Raw genomic sequence first — 23,549 nt, 5'->3', positions numbered from 1 at the left:
TGCGGTTGATCATTTTATCTCAACAAACTCTAAGTTTGGAGATGTCAACAAGCTCTAAGCTTGGAGTGAGCACGAACCCCCATAGTTCGGCTTAATTTGGTCTCCCCTATGATGAAGAAGGGGGGGGTAGAAGAAGAGAGGTTGCAAGTCCCCGAAAAAGAAGAGAAATTGAATTTAAAAACTCTAAAAACGGGAATTTTTAGTAAAAAATACCTTGAAATAGGTCGCCGGAAAATTTGGTGGAAATTGGAGGTCCGAAAGATGGTGAACCGGTGGAATATTTGCTGCGAGTTGTATGGAGCTTCCGGTGGCCGGTTCGGTAGGTTTCCAGCCGGTTCTTGGGATGTCGCAGCCAGTTCTGAACTCCTGGAATCGAGTTCTTCAAGGTGTGTGAGGTGGAGGCAGAAAAGGCTTCAAGGTTTTGTATTCAAATTCAAGGTTTTTAGCTTCTTGAATTAGGGTTTGGCTATTTGTTTCAGGGTTAGGGCTTCGTGCTGATAACGTGTTTAAAGAAAACTGAATTGGGAGAGAATTGAATCGTCCTTTCATTGATAATAAGGGCCTCTTTATATAGAGGATTACAAGCATAGAGATAGAGTTGTACATGGAAACATAATCGTACATTGATTGGATATCTCCTAAGATTCTCCGAGAATATCTCTAATATAAACCCTATTTCAACTAGAGCAAGTAACCTCGAGTTTGGGACAGATACAAATTAGGGTTTGACTTAAACAGTATTCATTTTCTTAATTATCAAAAAATTAATAATAAATAAGAGATTTAAAAGTAAGAATTTATTACTTGCAATATATTTATTCTCTTAATTTGTTAGTCCTATTATGTCGCCATTCCATCCGGTAATATCTAAATATCTTTTCAAGTAAAAAAAAAAATAGTCATTCACAACCAAAAAAAAAATGAAAAGAATCAAAGTTGTTAGATTTTTTTTTTTTTGAAGAGGAAAAAGAAACTTACAACACAAAGCCTCTAACTACACCAAAATTAAATTGGTCTAAATTAAAAGTCGAGCAAGCTAAAAGAGGAAGTTTGTCTCGCCATATAATCGCATCCGGAGATTGATGACCAAGGGAGGCAATTGCGTCAGCCACAAAATTTGCTTCACGAGGAATATGAGAGAAAGAGATTTCCTCAAACATACCAGAGATGTCTTGGATGTCACGAACAAGAGAACGAATTTTCCAAAGAGGGTCACTAATCTTGTTAACACAGTCGATCACCAGCTTTGAATCACCCTATACTAGAATGTTAGAGCAGTTGAGATGCAGCGCATGGAGGAGACCATCTTTGAGCGCGCTACACTCCGCCACAAGAACAGTAGTAGAGCCGATCTTCCTAGTTCCAGCCACCACCGGGGAGCCAGAATGGTTTCTAATGACAAAACCAGCTACAACCATCCCGTCATGCTTCACAGAGCCATCAAAATTAAGTTTGAGTTTGTTCTCCAGAGGGGGAGCCACCTGATCAGCCCATAGTTGCCAACAGGGCACTTCATGTAAGTAGGATTGTGAGCTCTATAAGAATTCTCAGTTGCAGCTGCAGCATGCACCACCATGTTCGGATTAGCAGGTATGTTCCTGAAGATGAGATTATTTTTGGCCTGCCAGATTTTCCAACAAAGCACAATAGCATTCTCAATAAAGGTGAGATCTTTCGAAATGTTAAAAATCTGATGAAACCAATCAGAGATATTACTAAAATTGTAAGGAACATTGGAATCATCAGTGAGTCTAGACAAATTCCAAACTCTTGCAGTAAAGGGACAAGAGCAAAATAAATAGTTAATATCTTCCGAACCATGCTGGCATAGATCACAGTTGGTATCAAAGCTGTTATTAAAACGAGCAATTTTTACTTTAGTTTTCAATCTACCCCTCCCAAGCACAGATCACGTTGTTAGATTTAGTCCATTGATATCTCATGCATCTTTCTAAACTCTTGGCCACTCCTAATTCTACCATCGTCCCCCTTTCGAACCCAAACTTATTAGGTCGGGGGTGAGAAAGGGCGGTTCATCAAGGTCGGGTTATTGTTGGGTCGGTCTAACTGGGTAACATAAACCCGACCCGTACACCGACCGGGGGCCCAAACTATTATTATTTTCTGTTCCTCCTCTTAAACATAAACCTATATCATTTGGAGTCTACCTTCTTCCCCCGTCTCTGTAACCCTCCGCCTCAACCATGGTGAAGAAGAAGCATTACAGGCCTGCCGTAAGTTCCAACTACCTCCTCGTCTTCTACTTCGACATTCAAATCAAATTAACAGTACGTAATATCAACACCTTCTGACTCTTTCCCCTTTAATTTCCTTCGTATTTTTCACAGGGCAAGAAAAAGGAAGGAAACGCCGCCAGGTTCGTCACCAGGTCCCAAGCCGTCAAGCAACTCCAAGTCAATCTTCCCCTCTTCAGGTATTTCGATTTGTTATGGCTTAGTTTGATAGTTGATATTAGATTATTTTGCTCTGAAAGAAGAGTTGTTCATTTATTATGGTAATGGAAATTGTAGGAAACTATGCATTCTGAAGGGTATATTCCCTCGGGAGCCGAAGAAAAAGGTGAAGGGAAATCACCATACATATTATCACTTGAAGGATGTTTCGTTCATTCAACACGAACCGCTGCTCGACAAGATGAGGAATATCAGGGCATATGAAAAGAAAGTAAAGAAAGCCGAGGCGAAGAAGAACAGAGACCGTGCTAATATTCTCCGGCAGAGAAGACCCACTTACAAATTGGATAAAGTCATTTTGCAGAGGTTTGTTTAACTTTGTCTTGTTGTAAATACTAGTTACGTGTCTGTTGTTGGAGGTAATGATGAGTTTCTGAGGATTTGTGCTACTTTGTAAACTGCAGGTATCCGAAGTTCATTGATGCATTGAGAGATTTGGATGACTGTCTTACAATGGTTCACCTCTTTGCAGCCTTACCTGCTATAGAGGATAGAATTGACATGAAACGCATCCATAACTGTCGGTGGTAGGTGCTTGGATTCTGCCAAACAAATAAGGATGTGATGTTGAGATCATTTAACGCTTTGATGATTTCGTAGAATCCTATCTTTAATCTTGGTATTGCTTTCTTTCTAGGATGAGCCATGAATAGCAAGCTTTTATATCTCGGACTCGTAAATTGCACAAAGTCTTTGTATCTGTTAAAAGCATATTATCAGATGCAGTACTGTTTCTTTAATTCTTTAACCGTGCATATTCTGATATAGATAGGATTTATATGGTTGTGTTGTTTGTATGTTCAGGCCGAGGTAAAGGGGCAATTGATCACATGGTGGACTCCTCACCCTTTGCAGCAAGCTTTTGACTGATACTATTGGCTTAAATATCGTGCTGAACTTTTTGGAGTGTTATGAGGTTACATTTTTACCGTTATGTTCTATTTTTTTCTTCAACACCATCTCTCCTACTTTTCAAATCCAAGCTTCTTCTTTCACTTACTATATCGTAGTTAAAGTTCTGCTCCCCTTCTGTTGCAGGCTCTTCATGCTTTTGTGAATTGTCATTTATATCGTTCCGTAAATGTGAAGTATCCACTGATTCTTGATCCTTGATTGGAAGCTTTTGCAGCAGGTATGTATTTTGACTCATTTCTTAAAAGCTACAAAAACTGACATTTTCAGGGTTATTAGCAATGTTGTGCGTGTTTCAATGAAGAATGAATATAATTTTTTTTTCCTCATTGACCTTGTAGAACTGTATGCACTATCAAGATACTTTGATGCAAGTTCTCGGTCCTCTGTGTTGGATCCTCAGGTTTCAAGTTTGCCTGGATCCGGTAAAATTGATGAGTGCGAATTAAGACTTGACTTGCCCAACTTCAGCATCAGCTTCCTTCCAATGAACTTGGTGCATTGATGCGCCTTGTTGAAAATGTTCCTGGTGAGGATGAAGAGGATACTGATACAATGATGTGTAAGGAACTCTTCAAGGATATGAAATTTTACTTGAACCGTGAGGTGAGTCCGAAGTTTTGGTTTGAAACTTAGACAGATATGGTTGGAATGAATTCAATGGAGAACATTTACAGATATACAATAAAATTAAACCACCGACTTTTAAATGTAATTGGTGGGTGGCGCCCTTGCTAACTTTAGAGTGGAGCATGAAACCAATTATTGGTGATCCGCCATTCCGCCCCTTGTAACAAATGCTCATTCGTAAGCTGTTCATTGCCCTCTTATCAAAGACGGGCATAAGCAGGGTTTACTAACCTAAGGGACCCTTTGCTACTAATGAAACCATTAAATGCTAATCTTATTCATTCAAAATGTGGTAACTCAACACCACCCATGAGTGAGTGAGTGAGTGAGTGAGTGAGAGAATAGATAGATGGATGGATAGATAGATAGAGAGATAGAGATAGAGATAGAGATAGATAGACAGATAGATAGAGAGAATTTTGTAGTTCAGTTCGATGGGAATCAGTTAGTTTGAGGACCATTACTAAATTTGTTTTTATTATTGAAAAGTGGGAGAAAAGCTGAAAAACTCAAAAAGAAGTGGGTAAAAACTCTAATTTTCGGTTATCGACTACCACACCACTTTTTATTACCCAACATAAAAGAAAATTGCCCAAACTTGCCAAATTGTGGATAGAAGCCCGGCACCAGCGGTAAATAAGAAGGCCCCGAGTTTGCTATCGTATTCCTTTTACGTGGAAACTCGAATCTCGAATCTCGAATGGGGTTTGTGAAAACCAAATTCTCTTTAGTTGGTTCTTACCTTGTTTTTTCCGGTTTCTACTTCTATGCTCTTATGTTCACCGTACAATTTCGATTTATTGCAGAAAAGGAGAAAAATCAGAAGCAGACTATTGAACTAGACTTTGGAGTCTTGGATGATGATAAGCCAATGTTGACTGATGAAAGTAGAATTGCTGGTTCAAAGCAATTACAGTGTAGGTATTGTTTTTTTGTGCTCCAATTGTTAATTTTCCATGACGTAATTGGATAAATGTAGAAGACTGAAGGTTATGTGCTTATAAATTGTTGCAAAATAGGCCTTCTATGGCTTTAGAAGGCTTAGGGTAGCTATATGGCAATGAAACCTACAACACCATTAATATTTTGATACCTCAACTCTGCTAATGTTTTGTTCACCAAGAGAAACAAGAGAAGGTTTCAATAAAACCATTTGTTGAGGAATTGATTCTTATACTATACTGCCCAATTTATGAGCTTCCTCCAAATCACTGCTGCCTGTATTGGAATCTATGAGTAAGCTCCCAAAACACACCTCAGACTGAATGTACTCCACCTTTTGTCACTGAAACAATTTTATCTTCCCAGTTCGTAATATTCTCCAAATTCAAAGATGATAAAATTGCCTGTGCAAAGCATTACTCATTCAGGTGAAACCCATTTTCAAGCATGTCAAGTAATGGCAAAATGTGTTAAAATCACAAGCATTATCATAATTCACAACCAAATAAATATTTCTCATACTTAGAAACAATGTATTCGTATATTAAGAGGCAGAAATCAAAAGCAAGTTTAATTGTACACATGCATACTTTAATTCAAACTTAAAAATACTTTTATGCTCTTGGTTTAATGTAAGAAACTCGGGACTTTGTACTTGGGGTGTATAGTGTAGGGTGCACAGTAAATCCTGTTAACCAAGAGAGTAGCTAGTATTACGCAAGTATCCTAGAAATCCTCATCAAGCTAACTCTCAATTATTTGCTTAATGAGCCATTTGGTCTTACCTAACCTTCTTGTGTGTGCACGATTAGTGCTGCCTGTTAACTGCTAATTGCTAGCATTATCCGAATTCAAGTATGGCTTCTAATGGTGGAATTCATATTACTTCTTCTCAGTCCTCTAGTGTTATTTGATACTTAAAGTCCAGATGTTGAAACCGGAAAGGTGTCTGTTATGGAGTTTGGATGGTGGAAATTAGATACATAGCTGTTCGACCACTAAGCGGAAATACCTGGATGAAACTTCCATGTTTTAACTCGTTTTGGCTTGGTTATTACTCTGTCCAACCAGAGTAGTTTTTCTTAGGATGAGATTGACTTGCAAAAAAACAAAGTTATACACGTATATTTATGTATACAAGAAGAAAGATGAGTACTCTACAGTCTCTACTAAACTAATATCGACCTCCTCTATGCTTCTGTAGCAAGAATCGTAGATTGTTTTTCCTGGCTGGTTTCCTTGCCGTTTTGCCATTTGTTAAGAATTTCACTTAAAAGTGACCTGTTTACAACTACCATTCTAGCCCCATAGACTTGAAACAAAGAGATAGAACTTTTGAGCTAGCCAATCCAGAAAATTGAGTGGCAGACGCCCTTGCTAATCTTGGACTGGAGCATGAAATCAATTATTGATGATCTACCATTATGCAAATGCTCATACATAAGCTGTTCATTGCCCTCTCTTATTAGAGACGGGCATAAGCGTGGTTTACTAAGCGAAGGGACCCTTTGATACTCATGAACTAATTAAATGCTAATCATTTTTGTTCAAAATGGACATTTGGTAAATGGACTTTTGAGTGTATGAAAAGGTTCTTACAATTGCCTGCGTGAAGATGCCAAACTTTGAGAACAGGGTATCCCTCATTCTCAAGCTCTTTAACCACAAATTATTCTGGGTCAACTCATCTGCAAGCTCCAACGGATCTAAGCTGTCTCCTGGGTGCAATGGGTCAATGAACGCTTCGAGCAGTTCTCTGGCAATGTGGTGGCCCTCAACAGCACCCACAAGAACAATCTGTGTTGCCCAATTGCGAAGAATCACAATTCAACAGATAAATAAAACGTAAGAGAGAACATTCCTTTAAGCTTGAGTACGTAATTGATCAATTTTGTAGTCCGGGTATCAGTTTTGAGGACCATTTCTGATATCAACTTTGTTTTTGTTATTGACAAGTGACGGAAAAGACGAATATACTCCTGAAAATTGGGTGAAGAGACCATGTCCGAGTTCATCCCATTCTTGATGAACGAGAAGACCCCAAGTTTGCTATCCTATTCCTTCTTCCCAAAATTGTGGAAATGGAATGGGTTTGTGGAAAGAGAGATTGCTTCAGTTGGTTGTTCTTGTTTTTTCAGTTTTTATCTCTATGCTGTCATGTTCACTATACAAATTCGATTTATTGCAGAAAGAGAAAAATCAGAAGCAGACTATTGAACTAGACTTTGGAGTCTTGGATGGTCATAAGCCAATGTTGATGCTGCAAGTACCATTTCAAAGCAATTACAGTGTCAGGTATGTTTCTTTGTGTTTCCAACGTTAAGTTTCCATGACTTCGGTTGAAATTAGATAAGGTTATCTGCTTCTGAATCTTTGCAAAATAGTATTCTATGGCATTAAAAGGCTTAGGAGCTAGGACAGCCATATGACAATAAAACCTAAAACACCATTGATATTTTGATACCTTAAACAAATCTTATGAGGGATTGATTGTCATACTAAATTTAGTAACTTACAAAGTTACGAGCTTACTCAAAATCATCACTGCCCTCTAATTGGATCTCCAAGCCAAAATTGCCTATGTAATACATTACTCCTTCAGGTGAACCCATTTTCAAGCATATAATTAAATGGCAAATTGTGTTGAAATTATCATAATTCACAAAGAAATGAACCAAATAAATCTGATTTCTCATACTTTGAGACATTGTATTTGCATATCAAGACAGCAATCAAAGGAAAATTTAGCTGTATTCATACATTAAAAAAACACTAAAAATGTTTTTATGCGCTATCAAATTTATAGAGAAGTTTCATGGCCCTTACATCCATATATTGACAAATATAAATTCACTTAATTTGCATCTGCACTCAAATTGATCTGTGTAGATTCTGTTATTCTTGATGCACATGTAGTAGTGTAGTACTTAAATTGTCCTCAACATCATCTTCTGGTATTTGCTGTGGATATAAGAAAGGCTTTGGAGGTATTTGGAGGCTCTCAATTTCTCCTTCAAGCATTTCTACTACTTTGCTCATTGAAGGGCGTTCAATAGGCTTCATTTGTATGCACCACAATGCCACTATGAGCATCTTCTTTATGATTTTCATTTCATCTTCAGTGGCATCTCCTATTTCAATCTCCTTCCCTTGATTCAATTGATCAGAAACCCATGTAGGAAAGTACATTTGGCTAAATTCGCTTGAATGATCTATGGCTGCATTCAAGTTCTTCCTTCTACCAGCCATTTCCAACATTAACATTCCAAAACTATATACATCCGCTTTGTATGATACACCTCCGATGTTTTTGTAGAATAACTCTGGAGCCATGTATCCTATGGTTCCTCTTGCTGCAGTCAAAGACACAATGCTGTTATCCAATGGGTATAGCCTTGCTAATCCAAAATCAGAAACCTTGGCAGTAAAATTCTCGTCAAGAAGAATGTTGTGAGGCTTGAGGTCAAAATGCAGAATTCGCATGTCACATCCTTGATGGAGATACTGGATTCCACAAGCCACTCCAACTGCAATCTCAAATATTTTCTCACAGCTTAAGGAGATAGCACCTTGCTGAGAGAAAATGTACTTGTCAAGAGAGCCATTTGACATGAAATCATAAACAAGTGCACGGTTTGAACGGTCAACACAGAAGCCTATAAGTCGCACCACGTTAACATGGTGAATCCTTCCGATAGTAGCAACCTCATTGATAAAATCTTGCCCAGTAGTTTTGGACTTGCTCAAAATCTTGATGGCCACAAGGCGACCACTACGGAGTTTTGCCTTGTACACGGTGCCAAAGCCTCCTTCACCCAATTTGTCCTTGAATCCGCTAGCCATCTTTCTGATGTCCGAGTAAGAGTACCTTACTGGCATGAGATTATTGTTACTCTGCAGAAAGTCTTCTATATTGTCATACATTGAGAAGTGCCTCCTTCGCCATTTGTATATTAGTAATGCAGCTATAAATGGAAGGCCAAATGATAGTTTCACTGCTTGGAACACTCCTGTGTGGTTCAGAAAATGTAATCCATGAGAAGGATATTTAGTGATTGCTGAAACCTTATTAACATCTTCCTTGGTAAATATTATTCCTCTCTAAATCCATTGTCATAGAATTGGTTCACGAAAATTGAATACTTAATTTTTCATGCGGTTACTTTTTAGTGATCTACAAGAGACTCTTACCGCTGTAAACGACCACAGAGACCAGAAGCCGCTGGTAAACCTTGTAGTTGTTGATGCCTCTCAGGCGGTCAGGCCAGCTAGATGTGAAAAAATTCAACATGCAATGACTAAGGTAGTTAGATAGAGATAAATGGAAATAAAGTTTGACAAAAGTTTACATTATAAGCCACTATGCTCACCGAAGTATACGATTATGCGTGGGATCAATGTGATGACATTGATGATAATCGTTAACCAACTGTCATCATTACACAAGAAAGCAATGACATTAGCTTACTTAATTTGTCAAAAATTATAGTTCAATACAAGCATAACCATCTTCAGTACATTTAATACAGCATTTGTTTTATTTTATTATGTCAGTTTAAGAGGAAAAATCTAAACAGCTGTTCATTAGGAAGTCTGGATCTGAGGCTCTGAGCATATGTTACTGTTCTCCAAATCATGCAACTTTGTTTGCATTTATAGTTCTTCCTTAATTTGCAATCTTTTTAAAATTTTTTTATTTATTTGCAAACAAACCGAGAACATGTTACCCAAAAACAAGGGCCAACCAACAAACCAAAGGAAAGAAAGACCGCAAGGCCCAAATTAGGCATGCCCAAATAAACACAAACCAAGCCACACAGTAGACGGCGCCATCGCGATGAAGCTTCAGAAACTTGACCGGTAAACTTGAGGGGTACCAGTCACTGTCCGGATCGAACACCCAAAGGGCTTAGTGCAAGATACAAAAAAAAAAATACGAAATCGCAGATCACCACCAGAACGGAGAAAATCGCTGTTTTCAGCGATAACCAAGGAATGAAATGGATCTGAGAGAAAAACTAGATCTGGTAATAGGAATGTTGGGGCTGAAGAGGGTACATCAAAGAAAACAAGAAAACAGGAAAGAAATAAAAAAAGAGGCATAAAACCTAAGATTTGGGACAAGCCCAAGCAAAAACCACACATGGAGGGTGGAGAAAGCACCGCCGACTTTCAAACCTGCAGATGAGAAAAAACCAGGGACGAAGGAAGGAGAGAAACCAAGTTGTATTAACAAATTTAGCTAGTTTCTTTCTTGATTAATTGTTGAAAAAAAAAATTAACCTTTGCTTCACTTCTATATGTAATAGCAAATAATTTCATCTATAAAAGGCAAATTAATTATAAAATTGTCCCACCAACGAGTTTTTCGTGCATGGACTTTCTTGTAAAATTTCAGGCTTGGCAATTGTTTACCTAGAAGAGTAAGAGTAATTGCGGCACTCTAATCCGTTCATGTTTAAGTTGAGCGCACAGCCTTCATGTGGCCTGCATATTTTATTTGCACATCCATAGCCAATCCAGGAGAGTTCAAAGCCATATGCTAGTTGTTTATATATGCCTTGACACGACTTGCTGTACTTGTCAGTGGGAGTGGGAGGGGGGGGGACACAAGAGCCATGAGTGTTATTTTGCAGGACAACCCCCATTCAGCCGGACTCAAATCTTCTGGGTAGCCATCATCATCTAAGCGCCCAAGCATGAAATAAGAATACACTGTGGACAGGGATGGATCAGAGGAAGAGTGGATGCCGGTATTCTTGATGCATGGAGCTGTTTCAATAAAGTGGTCGGAAAAATTCATTTGATTTGTGCAGCTCAGGAAAATTAGAGGCACCGTTGTATGCTGGGAACCTTTATCTGCATAGTAGTAGTATAAGCTGTAGGGATCATGATCATTGATATAAGAACTAAAGTTGAAGGCAGTTAAAGGGGAAACTGGATTGGAGAAGTAGTTGTCCTTGGTGTTGTGAACACCAGCATCCACGAGTCGGATCGTGTACTTATTGTAATTGATTGCCTGTACGTAATATTTTCCTTTATACAAGTATAATATGGCCTGATGAGATTGACCGGTACCGTCTGCCTCACAAGATAACTCATAGCTCTTGTTGCCGCAGTGTCCAGGATCTCCTTGTAAACGAAATGGAGAGCCTATCTTAATGTTGCCACAAGAAGGAGTACATTCTGAAGTAGCCCCGGATGTTTGCGAACGACTTGAAAGAGGAAGAAAAAGAAGAGAAACTGTGTGAACAACAAATAGGAGACTTGCTGTTCTAAACATGATCATAAAGGAGGGGAAGGAGAACAAGAACGAGAATGTTATTAAAATTAAGAGCCTATTGGTATTTGGAAAGAAGAAAATGATCTAGTGATGACTGGTGTGCAATCTTCGTTGGGGATGTGCTAGTCAAGTCAATGCTGAGCCACTTGTTATATGTATGCATGCATCATTTCTGCGAAGGTGAGTAGGGCCCATATCTTCCAAAAAATTCCTAACTGTACTATTGACTCCTGGGCACGGTCCCAGCCCGGCATGGGTTTTACAGGAATCGGGACCGAGCCCGAAATTTTCGGGTCGGGCTCAAAACACGTTTTCCATTTTCAGGGACTGGGAAAGCCCGGACCGTTAATAAACCGGCCGGTCCTTCGGGCTTTCTGGGCTTTTCGGTAGCCAGAGAGAGGAAGCAAGGACTAGAAGCTCCAAATTGAAGAAGAGGCCGATTAAGGTGGTTCATATATCAAACATTCAAACCCGATGAGCGCCTCCGAATTTAGAACCTTGGTTTAGCAACTCATCGGCCAAGATGCCGACTTCAGCACACCTCACCAACTTTCGGCTGCTTTTGAAATCATCCACCTAGAACTATACAAAAACTTCAATCTTTCACTAATCCAATCCAGAAGCCATTGAATCGATGAGAAATGGTTTCAAGTAATCATATGATTATGAGGCCATGAGTTGCAGAAGAGGGAAAGGAAGAAGCAGAAGAAAGAGAAGTCGCCTCACCGCCATCAGTCGCGGCTCCTCCACCAGTAGCCGATCCGCCATTAGTCGCCGCACCTCCCTCAGTCGCCCCACTGCCCTCAGTGGATGGATTTGCCGGCACGATCTCACTCCCAGAAGTGGCCATTTCGAACAAGCAATGGATTTAACAGGCTGATGAAAGTTATACACAAACTGATTAAAGCTTGATTGGGCGTAATAGGCTGGGATTGGAAATCTGAAATTTGGGGTTTTAGGGTTCGAAGAACAGAGAGGCAGAGAGCTGAAGGCGGTCCGGGACCGGCCCGTTTTATTCATAAACGGTCCGGGCCTCAAATTTTCATGTTTTTTTTTTCAAAGCCCGGCCCGAACTCGGTTGTCCGGGCCGGGTTTTTGGGTTTCCTGTTCAAAACGCCCAGCCTTACTATTGAGTTTCAGATAAGGAAGGAAGCTAGCTAGTAATCAGTTTCATATTTGGAAATGCTTCTAACTATGAGTTTCTTGTTCTGGTTGCTCCTGATATTTGTAGATGTAGATGTTGTGCGTGATGGAGGAGTAGGCCTTGAAGATTGCACCGAAACAAGATGTAGCAACGAGGGCCCAGCTATCCGGTTCCCATTTCGACTTAAAGGTAGGCAACCGGTCCATTGTGGTTACCAGGGCTTTGATCTTTCATGCACCAACGACAATTGGACGCTGCTTGAGATGCCATCATCATCTGAGCTCCTTGTTAGAGAGATTAACTACACATCACAGCTAATTAAAGCATATCCTGAATTTGATTGCCTGGACAGAGAAATTTTCTACTACGGTTCTTCTTCTACCTTCAAATATGTAGGCAACGCAAGCTTGTTCAGTTGCCCACTATCAACTGTGAGATATCAATATATGTACCATTCTAGTCGTCTGTCAAGATTGAGCCCTTGCCATGGTAATCCAGGCAACCAAATTTATGCTTTTCTCGATCTGATAGGTTCTATTGGTTACATTCCCCTAATGTCATGTACCAAGGTGCATGACTACAAATTTGCTCTTGCACACACACCTGATCATTTATTCCCATTCATGTTTCTCCACTGGTCCATTCCATCTTGTCAACATTGTGAAGAGAAGGGCAAGCTATGTCAGCTGAAGAATGAATTCACTAATCAGACAGATCCTTAAACTCAATGCTTGGCTGTACCCAAAGCCAAAGGTATCATTTATGCTTCACACATCAATGATAGATAGATAATTCTGGTTCATTTCTTTAACATCCCAAGTCCTTGTTCACCCTAAACAAATTTTACAGGTCACAAACTTGGAGCTCCAACTATAAAGATATTAGGTGAGAATCCAGAAGTTCTTTTTCCTCTTTTTCTCTCTCAATTGGTATATTGTGTTTTTAGCTCGAATGTTTTTGTTCTTACACAGAAGGTGATATTTTGCAGGTTATTGCACAGTTTCTATTATTCTTATAGCGATTGGAACAATAATCTACTATGTCTATAGCTCTGTCAAAAGAGAAGAAGAAAATCAGCTGAGAATTAAAAGATTTTTGGATGACTACAGAGCTCTTAAGCCAAGCAGATATTCTTATGCAGATATTAAGAGGATAACAGAGCAGTTCAAGGAGAAGCTGGGTCAAGGGGCCTATGGAACTGTGTTTAAAGGTAGGCTTTCCTCTGAGTTACTTGTTGCTGTGAAAATCCTCAACAATTCAAATGAGAAAGGGGAAGATTTTATTACTGAAGTGGGCACAATGGGTCAAATCCACCATGTCAATGTGGTACGCTTGGTTGGTTACTGTGCTGATGGATTCATACGAGCTCTTGTTTATGAATTCTTACCAAACGGTCCACTCCAGAATTTCTTATATATCATCAGCAGATAATGAAAATTCATTCCTTGGTTGGGATAAGTTGCAAGATATTGCTTTAGGTATAGCCAAAGGAATTGAATATCTTCACCAAGGTTGCGAACAACAAATCCTCCACTTTGACATCAAACCCCATAATGTGTTGCTAGACCATGATTTTACTCCAAAAGTTTCCGATTTTAGCCAAGTTGTGCTCTAAGGATCAAAGCGCCGTATTCATGACTGTAGCGAGGGGCCAACGATGGTTATGCAAGGTTAATTGGCAACAACATTTCTCTTTTTGAGAGATCTTCAGTACTTACTTGGAGACATAATTAATCATACATAGAGAGTAAACATTGAGGCTAAACCCCCATTAGAGAAAATAATATTTCGAATTAGTGGAGGATCAGAGTATGAATTAAGAGGTTCAGATGACTTGAGAAGATTTCTCCAATTAGTTAGTGGACGGAACTTTCATTTTTTCCTATGATTATTAGGTAGGACTACTTTACCGCTTGACAATAGGCCAATGATAGACAGGTTCCTGATATCTGCCGCAATAATTGAAAAGAAAAGCAATGTCCTTCTTCTTCTTTTTACTTCCATTTTTTCTATGATATTATTCGGTAGGAAGTGTGTGAAGAACATGTGGCGCCAGGGGCGAGTGGGGGCCACTGCCCCGAGTGGGTTTTTTTTTTTTTTTTTTTTTTGTATTGGGCTTCACTTTTTATTGAAGGTCATGATTAAGTTCAGCCTCCAGTCCTCAAGTAAACCTGAGATATTCAGCTTTACTACCCTCTTCATTCAAATGATAAAACTTTATTTCAGAGGATAAGATGAAGCTTCTCTTCCTCACTTTCTATTACCATCCTAACTGAAATAATGGAAACAGAGAAATTCAGTCATTTATAAAGCTTGATTTCATGCAAAGAGAGGGAGACATATATATGAACTTAAAGAATCCAACTGTAAGTACCGGGCTATATGAGAGACCCATAAAACCACACATTAATTGTGGTTGTGGTCATTAAGTGATGAGAGTATTGATCAATTGCATGTTCTTTTACAAATGTTGATCAATTGCTTTTGCAAGTTAATTACCTTTCTAATTTTGAGGATTTTATTCATAATCAATTTTTTCTTCCCAACAGCACAACTTATTATGATAATAGCATCAATTAGACCCTAACAGGGTTCAAGACTTCAAGTGCTCTTTTAATGTGTTATTTTGTTCATTTTTGTGCTGAATGATTGAATTATTAGTAAGTTTTGCATGGAATTCAAAGATAAGTAATGGTAGTTTTGATTTATTGTTGCTTGTCCTATGCTTATTTTCGGAAGAGTGAAAATAGTTTGTGTTTTAAAGAAATGTACTAATTGAAAGTTGATCTTTATATTTGATAGAAAATGGAGCGATTGAAGTTTGTTTCATTCATCGAAGTTTTATTTTATGGATGTTCATTATTTTTTCGCCTCCATGTCCAAAAATTTTTGCATCCTCCACTGAGTAGTGTTACCATAAAAGTTTCTTTACGTACATCTAAAAAGACATGCAGAGTAAGGAAGTAAGAAAGAACTACACTTTGTACATAATGGTCATCAGTTGGAAAATCCCGAACAACACACCCACATTGTCAAAATTTTAAGAGCATGATCTTTTTTGAGGTTGGAAACCTTAGCCATAAACCTTATTAGTTGTCCGTGAATCGAACTCATCACAACATTCCGCTACAATGAGAGCTGCGTAATTACTTCAAAACCATTTTGTGTCTTATGTCTTTCGTTTAGTAAATCCAGACTATCATTATTTTAAGGGGCACATGGTCCCCTCGACAACTAGTCGAAGGAATGAACAATACTGAATACAGTTTCGAACATTGATTATTGATGTCACTTGTCTACATTTTAAGTTCCAAAAATTATTTCGGCATCTATCAAAAATGGAAGACTTTGACCTTTCCATAACCACATGAAGGTAGTATCTAAGTGCGAGACTCAATAAAGGAATGATTTGGTCTTTTCTTTCATGCCCAAAATGAGGGGCTTTGATCAGAACCCAAAATTGGCAGTTTTCATATAATTTCTCTATTTTTTATTTTCTTCAGTGGGCATTGATAATGCACTTTGTAGTGGTTAATCTCAATGATTAAAATATCTGTATCTACATATCTATCGGAATTTTGAAAAATGGAGATATCGGAAATATCGGGAATATGTCGAGGATATAAGAGAAAATATATCATTTTTGAAAGAGTTAATTTATTTAAATTACATATAAATACATATGAATGTCAACTTCTTCTACATCCAAAAAGAGACTCTAGGTGGTTGAAAAGCCGCTCGTTGGTCTACGAAAATGCAATAATCAGACCAAAACGTATGACCCATATAGTATGAATTGTAGTGATGAACATGATATTTATAGATCTCTTTAGAGCTACCGGCTGTTTCCCTTATAAGGGGATAATAACTCAAGAGTTTGTTCTCTTCGTCTGAAAATTTAATATAATTGCTGTCAATCTCATATAATTGAGAAAGATGAAGTGAATGAATTACTTTTTGAAATTGCTTCATCATGAATTCTCCTTGTCCAGATTCGTCTTCAGGGAATTTCTCCTCACTTGGATTTTCCTCAAAGGGAATACTCCTTATCCAAATTCGCTTTGAGGAGATTTCTCTTCACCTATATTCGTTTTGAGGAGATCTCTCCTCACACAGATTTGCATTTAGAGAATTACTTCTCACACAGAATCGCGCATTGAGGGTATTTCTCCTCACCTGGATTTAACTTGAGGGGATTTCTTCTCACTCAGATTTCCCTTGAGGAGATCTCTCTTCACACAGATTTATATTTAGAGAAATTTCGGGGAAAACTGTAGAAGATAAGACATGAACCCCCTAAAATATATCAGCCCGTCCAAAAAGGGATATATCGGAGGAAATATTGCAGATATTTCAATCCTTGGTTAATATATATATATATATATATATATATTTTCAAAGAATTGAACCTCTAAGTTAGTTTAGTCTTAACTCAATTTCTAACAACCCCCCACCCGGCCACCCCTCTCACAACCTAAGCAAACTCCGGGGTATTGCCTTTTTGATTTGGTTGTAGTGGTTTTTTGTTTTTGTTTTTTTTCTCAAGTTCTACCCAACCATATCATATATCAGTGAAATGAGTCATGAGGTTCATGTTGTGTTAAAGTATTAAACGAGTCAACCACTAGTAGTTCTTGCCTAGTTGGGTGTGCTCCCGAACGTACCTAGGTTCGAACCCCGAAGCTGTCAAAGTGGCCAGGCATTGTGCTGCAATGCATGATATGCTCTAAGCAAGCGCATAATTTAACCTTATAAATATCATTAGTAGTATAAGCAAGTAAGGATCGTTTTATTCCGGGGATTGAGGGTACATCTGTCATTGTAGGACAAATAAAGAATTAACATAAGTACAAAATAAATTATTTACAAAGATATTTACAAGTATAAACAAATTTATGAAATTAAGGGGGGTATTTAGAATTGGGTTTCGAAAATTAACTAAGTTAAGAAAGCAAATAAAACACAAAAACATAATTACAAGAATGAAATGAGAGAAACAAAGATCAAAACCAAAATTATAGTCAAATTCGATTCAACCCTAATGTTGTTCATCTAAGTCATGCGAAAGGAGTTGATCATGTGAAACGTTAGAAAGCAAACTATTTCCCATATTTTACTTTTCAATGCTAATTAACCTAAGTGAAAGCACAAAGACTAATCCTATCAAACATGCATTCAAGCTCTAGAAAGCTAGACAATCATAACATATTTAACGCATTAAACACATAGAAAGGCTATCAACTCAAGTGTGCAACTTAGTATGAAAAAGTCCACCTAATTGCAATCCTTTTTAATTGAATTCGATTTTTGTCTAAAACCTTTACTACTTTTGATTCAAGTTCACAAGACAATAAGTTGAATCATGTTCTTAAACCTAGCACCACTCATACATAAACCCTAAAAGTTTCGAACCAATTAAGATTAACATACAAGAGATGTCAATTAAGCAAATTCAATTGGACAATCACACAAAAGCAACTAAGAATCACAACATATGAATCGAAAATTCTCATTCAATCATATAAATTTCAGAATTAATAACTTTGTTCAAACATAAATGTCAACTAGAACAATCCAACGAAAATCAAACAAGGTTACAAAGTAGAGGTCGAATTACACCGTGGATGAAAGATGAGGATGGATGATTGACGTTGGGATCCTTGAAGCTTGAAAGCAAGTCTTCAATGGTGGTTGATGGATGAATGGTTCACGGCTCCTTCTTCTCCCTTCGGCCTTGCTTGAATTCCGTGGATGAACTAGAGGATGGAGAGAGAATGAGAGAGGCTCACGGCAACAAGATGATTTTTCTGAATTTTTCTAAGGTGTGGAACTCCTTTCAACGTCAAAGAGGGGGAGTATATATAGGAGCACGGCTAGGGTTGTCAAAGCTTCTTGATTCTTCTTTTAATTTCCAAGAATTAATCAGAAATTTCCACATAACTTCCACCAATGATAACTCGCTAAGTAAGCCATGTGATGTGGTCCAACCAATCAAAACTCTCTAAAATATCTCCCTATTATTTAGTTGCCGAAATTCCTTGGAATTTTTCTGATTTTTCTCTTTTATTTCGGCCAACTTCCTTTAGGGATTTTAGGGATGAACCTAGATGCCTTTGAGAGCTTTTCTTGGTGTCCACATATTCTCTTTCCTTAAAAACCTCCCTTGAATCTCTCTTGGCGTCATCTCTTTTATATTTTCTGATTTTTCACGTTGCTTCCTCCTTTCTCTCTTAGTATATCACGGCAATTACACAAAATACTCCTCCAAGATTATTTTCCTTCCATAAAAATCTCCCTAGAAAATCTCTTGTGTAATCTTTTATTCTCCTCTTTATTTTTTTACGCCAACTTTCTCCCCACCACATAGGATTTCACGGCAAACACATATTATTCTTCTCTTATGCGTCACAAACCCTAATTCCATGGGCCTTGATCCATTTGCCAAAAATTCAATTTATTCTAGAGAGTTCTTGGGCCTTCTTGCGTCACCCTCTTGCCATGTCATCTTCTAAGGTCTTCAAGAAGCTTCTCTCATGCCATGACACGTCATCTTTTCGATTTCCATTCTTGGTTGGCTCAAGAATCTTGTTTTGGCAGGGTTTCCTCTTCTGGACAGGATTTCCTGGTTGAAACAGGAAAGCTTCTTTTCTTCATTTCTGCTCATTTATGCAACCCTTTGTGTCTTGTCTTTACTCCCTCCAACGTTGGCTAGCTCCTCTTTCCATTTATGAGCTCATTTCAGCTCATTTATTCCAAGGACCTGAAAATAGAAACTGTTACCAAAAATAGAAACTTTCTAAAAACAAGAAATGGCAACTTTCCTAAACTAAAATGGGAAACTTTCTAAAAATGAAAAATAGAAGCTACAAAACGAAAACTTTCTACAATTAGGAACTTTCCCAATCGAAGAATGGAAACTTTCCTAAACAGGGTTTCTTTAAGGAAAAAACGCAGGAAATGTAGGGAAATAGCAGTTAAAACATCGCATTAAAATGCTCCTATCAATGCACAGTTAGAGCATTTCACATGCGTCGAAGAGTTTTATCTTGGGCCTAGGAAGCTTTTGGGTTCCCCTTGACAAAGTCAAAAAAAAAAAAAAGTATTAAACGTGTCATAATAGACAAACTCAATCCCAAATGAGACTTATTTATCGCCATGACTTGCCTAACTTGTTTAATAAATAGGTCGTGTCAAGTTTAATTTAATAAATTATTCTCACCATATAAAAGGGTTACCTTTTCAAGAAGAGCTTCTACTTTAAAATGAGGACTTTCTAATCAGTAGTTGTGAGCATAGCGTAGCTACAGTGGGGTTAGGTTAATTAAACCTTCTCAACTTTTTACAATGTCATTTGATTGGTTGAGTGCCTTCTACTTTTCTCAAAATGAAATATCATAATTCAACATCTTGACCCTTTTGACAGAATAGGAAATAAAAACATAAAAACAAATAATAGCAAAGCCCATTAAGTCCCTTTATTTTCTAAACCCTACCCTCCAGTCAAAAATCTTATATTTTACTTTTATGTTCCTTCTGTTCAGCTGTTTTCTTTTATTTCTTCTTGATACTGGTAGAGGTTGACAAGCTAACCACTGATTCAATCTTCAATGATATGTTGTAAGATGCATGCACTTCTCTGAATCAAAATCTAGAATTTTATGTGTTATTAGATATAGTAATAGCTATTTAAATTTTGACCCGCTTAGAAAAAAATTCTGGCTACGCCACTGGTTGTGAGACCTGTTTTTCAATTACGTTTTGGTAAATCAACCGTTAGATATTTAGATATGCTAATAAACGATAAATCTGTCAAATCTAAACCATTCATGTTAATAAATGATAAACCACGATTGGGTGAATGCCTTAATGATTTTCAATTTGGATGAAAATTTGCATAAGTGATCTACTCATGAATATCTAAAAACATCTAACGGTTGATTTGCCGAAATGTGATCGAAAAATGTGTCTCACAATGGTTGATTAGAAAGTCCTCATGAAGTCCCCATTTTAATGGTCCTATTGAAAGCACACCCCACCTTCTGATCCATTGAAGACATTTTAGCGACTTAACTGAAAATTATGCATGAAATCTTGAAATAACATACAGTGCAAAACTTCTCAAACTGGCCCATCGAAGACGTTGAAGTCCTAAATATAGAGACAAATGTAACCTCAGATATAGAGATACACAAAAACTTGAATTTTTTAAAACTTGTGAGATCTTACCTACAAATAAGGCATATAAATGTAAAATAAAATTGTCTAATCAAATTGTAGGAAAAATATTGACTAACACCATAATCGATTCTATATTAAAGGTACGCAAAAACTTCTTACTAAGTCTATAATAAAGGTAGCTACGAACTGAAGAAGTTAGATTAGTAAGACATAAAAATGAACTAAGAAATGAGAAGTCACACCAAAGATATAGATATGAGATAAGAAGAAAGAAACAAAGAAATGAGAACCAGGTGTTGGAAGAAAGATGTGTGCGTGTGTTTGGTGGGGTGGTAATTAAGACAATGGCTTTCTATTTGGGAGGTTATGTGTTAGAGCCCTATCAAGGGTGGGAAATGGTGGAGATAAAAACAAAAGTTGTTGCAAGAAAGAAAGCAATGGACGAAGCAAAGGAAGAAAGAGATGATTCAATAGGAAAAAGAAGGAAACGTTGGGACTGTTGGGTGCTTAACTCATATATAAGAACTTTATAAAAATTAATGCACTAATTCCAATATGACAGGTGAGTTACTGGACCGCAATTAACAAAAAAGATTTATGTGGATTGCATCCAACATAGAGGATGAATTTTGGACTTAAAATGAATTTCGTCATAAATTTAAGAGCCAATTTCATTTTACATCCCTAACATTTATATGTTAAATCAGTTGTAGCCCTGCACTTTGAATTTCTTCACATGTACCCCCTGTGCTCTCAAATTTAATCAATCAAGTCCAATAGTTCATTTTTTTTGTCAAGTATTTTGTAAATTAAAAATGTGGCTCTAATGGGCTCTTATATGATGACGATTCACTAATCTAGCATGCAAAATTATATCGTATGTGACTACAATTTCAAAATACGTCACATAATAGTTGGCAAAAAAGTCAAGGGTTAGACAAGATTGATCGAAATTAGTAAGTACAGGGGCACGCATGATGAAATTAAAAGTGCAGGGGCACAAATAATTTAAGGTGTAAATATCAGGGAGGTAAAATAAAATTTGCCCTAAATTTAAAGTTACTTTTAATGGATTGTGTCTGCGGATTATATATAACAAATCTACGGCGATGATCACACGATCACCAAGTGATCAAGGATTTTGTAGTCACTCACCCTTGGATTTAATTTCAAGGGTTGAGATTAAAACAATTTAAATTTATTCTTTTAATCTCAACCCTTGATATTAAATTTTACGGTGAGTGACCACAAAATCCTTGGTCACCGGTAACCATATATGTGAATATTACTCACCAAACCTAATCCTTTTAATAATGAGTTATACAGGTTCATTCGTGTCGGCGATTTGACATGCAAATGACTCGCTCTTTAGTCGTGTGAGTTCAACCTACTTTATTTCGTGCAAGTTTCAATCTACTGAGTTCACACTCTTTCGAGTCAGTGTTGTAGTCTTGGATTCCAATGGGCATATGTATTTAGGTAGTTAATTTGTTATCAATAGGACCCAGTCCCTAGTCAATTTGAGGATGTGTGGTTTAGTATTTACCTGTTCAGATGTGATTGACATATCTTGGGATGGCTCATTCAACAATTTACTGTTCTTGTAATACCCTGAAAATTCGTTATTAATTCCTAAATGATTCGGGAATTATTAAAGTGTTCTTTGATATGATTTCGTGGTTCGAGGGTGGAGTGGAAATGAGTTCGAGCAATTATTCGCTCAGAAAGCTTCGATTCAAGGGTTGACTTTTTATACGTTAGGATTTTGTGAAAACTTCCTTCACGAAAGTCGTAGATTGCGTCGATACGAGTTCGTGGACATGTGGAATGCAAAAATCGGAGTTCGTATGAAGAAGTTATGGCCATCGGAAAAAATTTCCATTTTGGTTAAATAGGAAAAAAATCCGAAAATATCAGAGTTTCTATTTTTGGAAACTGTTTCTCTCTCTTCTCTCCGAGCCGAAATCGGGGACTGATTTTCGTCAGGCGATTTCTCCCTCCTCCGGCCACCAATCGGTGAACCGTTTCTTCCATTCTCTTCGCCTCAGTCCCATCTCCAAGTCTGGGAAGTTTCACTGCGTGGGTCGACCCATGCATGGCGCAGCAAGGCCGGGAAGTTTGGCTGCGGCGCTGCAAATCGCCTTGATCGGAACTTCCGATTCCGGCCACCATAGCCGGTGTTTCTTGAGGGCTTTTGGAGCCCAGAGGATGTAGATGTTTTCTCCTAAGATGGCTTGCAACGATTCAAAGTGTGGATGTCGAATTTTGAAGATTGGGATTCTAGGGTTCATCAAGTTTCAGAGATTGCGAGGTGATTGACGGAATTGTGTGAGCGGAGTATGAATGATTTTGTGCTTGTCTTGGTTTGTGTGAAGACGCAGCAGGATTTGGAGGTGAGTAAATCACACGTGGTTCATTTACGAACGAATTTATTTATTACTCCGAATTACTTGTTTAATTGTTAAATCATTTTCGAAACAAATTATTTGTTTTAAAATATATGAACTTAATCGACAACGGTTCATGGGTAAGTTAAAACAATGTTTTGATATAAAATGATTTTCGAGAAGTATAATTTATAAAACTATAGTTGGTATTAGTGGCATCCCTAAGTGGATGACTACGTATATCTTATATAATTAAACCAATTCTTTGATGGAATGGTTAAATTTTTGAACTACCATATATGCCCTCACATAATATAGATATTAATAAATAAATAAATTATTTCTATATGAGGATAAAATAGTCAATTGACTATATCATATTTCAAAAAATTGCAATACTTCTCATGAAAAAAGGAGAAATTTTCCCAACATTAGAAGAGAAACTATTGTAACTTTTTAAATTTTAAAAAATAAAAATAAAAGCCAATTGACATGTGCGGAGCACATGTTAAGGGGCTAGTATATATTTACGTGAAATATATATATATCTTGGTGGAATTGAGTGTGTAGTTTACTATTGTTGTGAAATGTGATGTTGA

At 37.5% G+C, this 23,549-nt stretch overlaps 1 protein-coding gene and 1 pseudogene across 1 annotated transcript; one reads left to right on the top strand and one right to left on the bottom strand.

Annotated features, from left to right (window-relative positions):
- The first annotated feature begins 2,077 nt into the window (after nucleotides 1–2,077).
- Nucleotides 2,078–5,331, top strand: LOC112167892 (annotated as a pseudogene).
- Nucleotides 5,332–7,853: 2,522 nt separating this feature from the next.
- On the bottom strand, nucleotides 7,854–9,825 carry LOC112167889 (rust resistance kinase Lr10). The gene is made up of 4 exons (XM_024304987.2): nucleotides 9,767–9,825; nucleotides 9,329–9,387; nucleotides 9,150–9,226; nucleotides 7,854–8,968 (listed from the first exon to the last, which is right to left on the bottom strand). The coding sequence occupies exon 4, from the start codon at nucleotides 8,880–8,882 to the stop codon at nucleotides 7,854–7,856; it is 1,029 nt and encodes a 342-aa protein (XP_024160755.1). The 5' UTR covers nucleotides 8,883–8,968; nucleotides 9,150–9,226; nucleotides 9,329–9,387; nucleotides 9,767–9,825.
- Nucleotides 9,826–23,549: the final 13,724 nt, after the last annotated feature.

Source organism: Rosa chinensis, chromosome 5 (genome assembly GCF_002994745.2).
Source record: "Rosa chinensis cultivar Old Blush chromosome 5, RchiOBHm-V2, whole genome shotgun sequence".
NCBI lineage: Eukaryota > Viridiplantae > Streptophyta > Magnoliopsida > Rosales > Rosaceae > Rosa > Rosa chinensis.
Note: the sequence above shows the minus strand (reverse complement) of the source record. Positions and strands in the feature narration are given on the sequence as shown.

What these genes read in the sequence shown, in the direction of transcription:
- LOC112167889 (XM_024304987.2), bottom strand. Translation starts at nt 8,882, where the DNA reads ATGTATGACAATATAGAAGACTTTCTGCAGAGTAACAATAATCTCATG.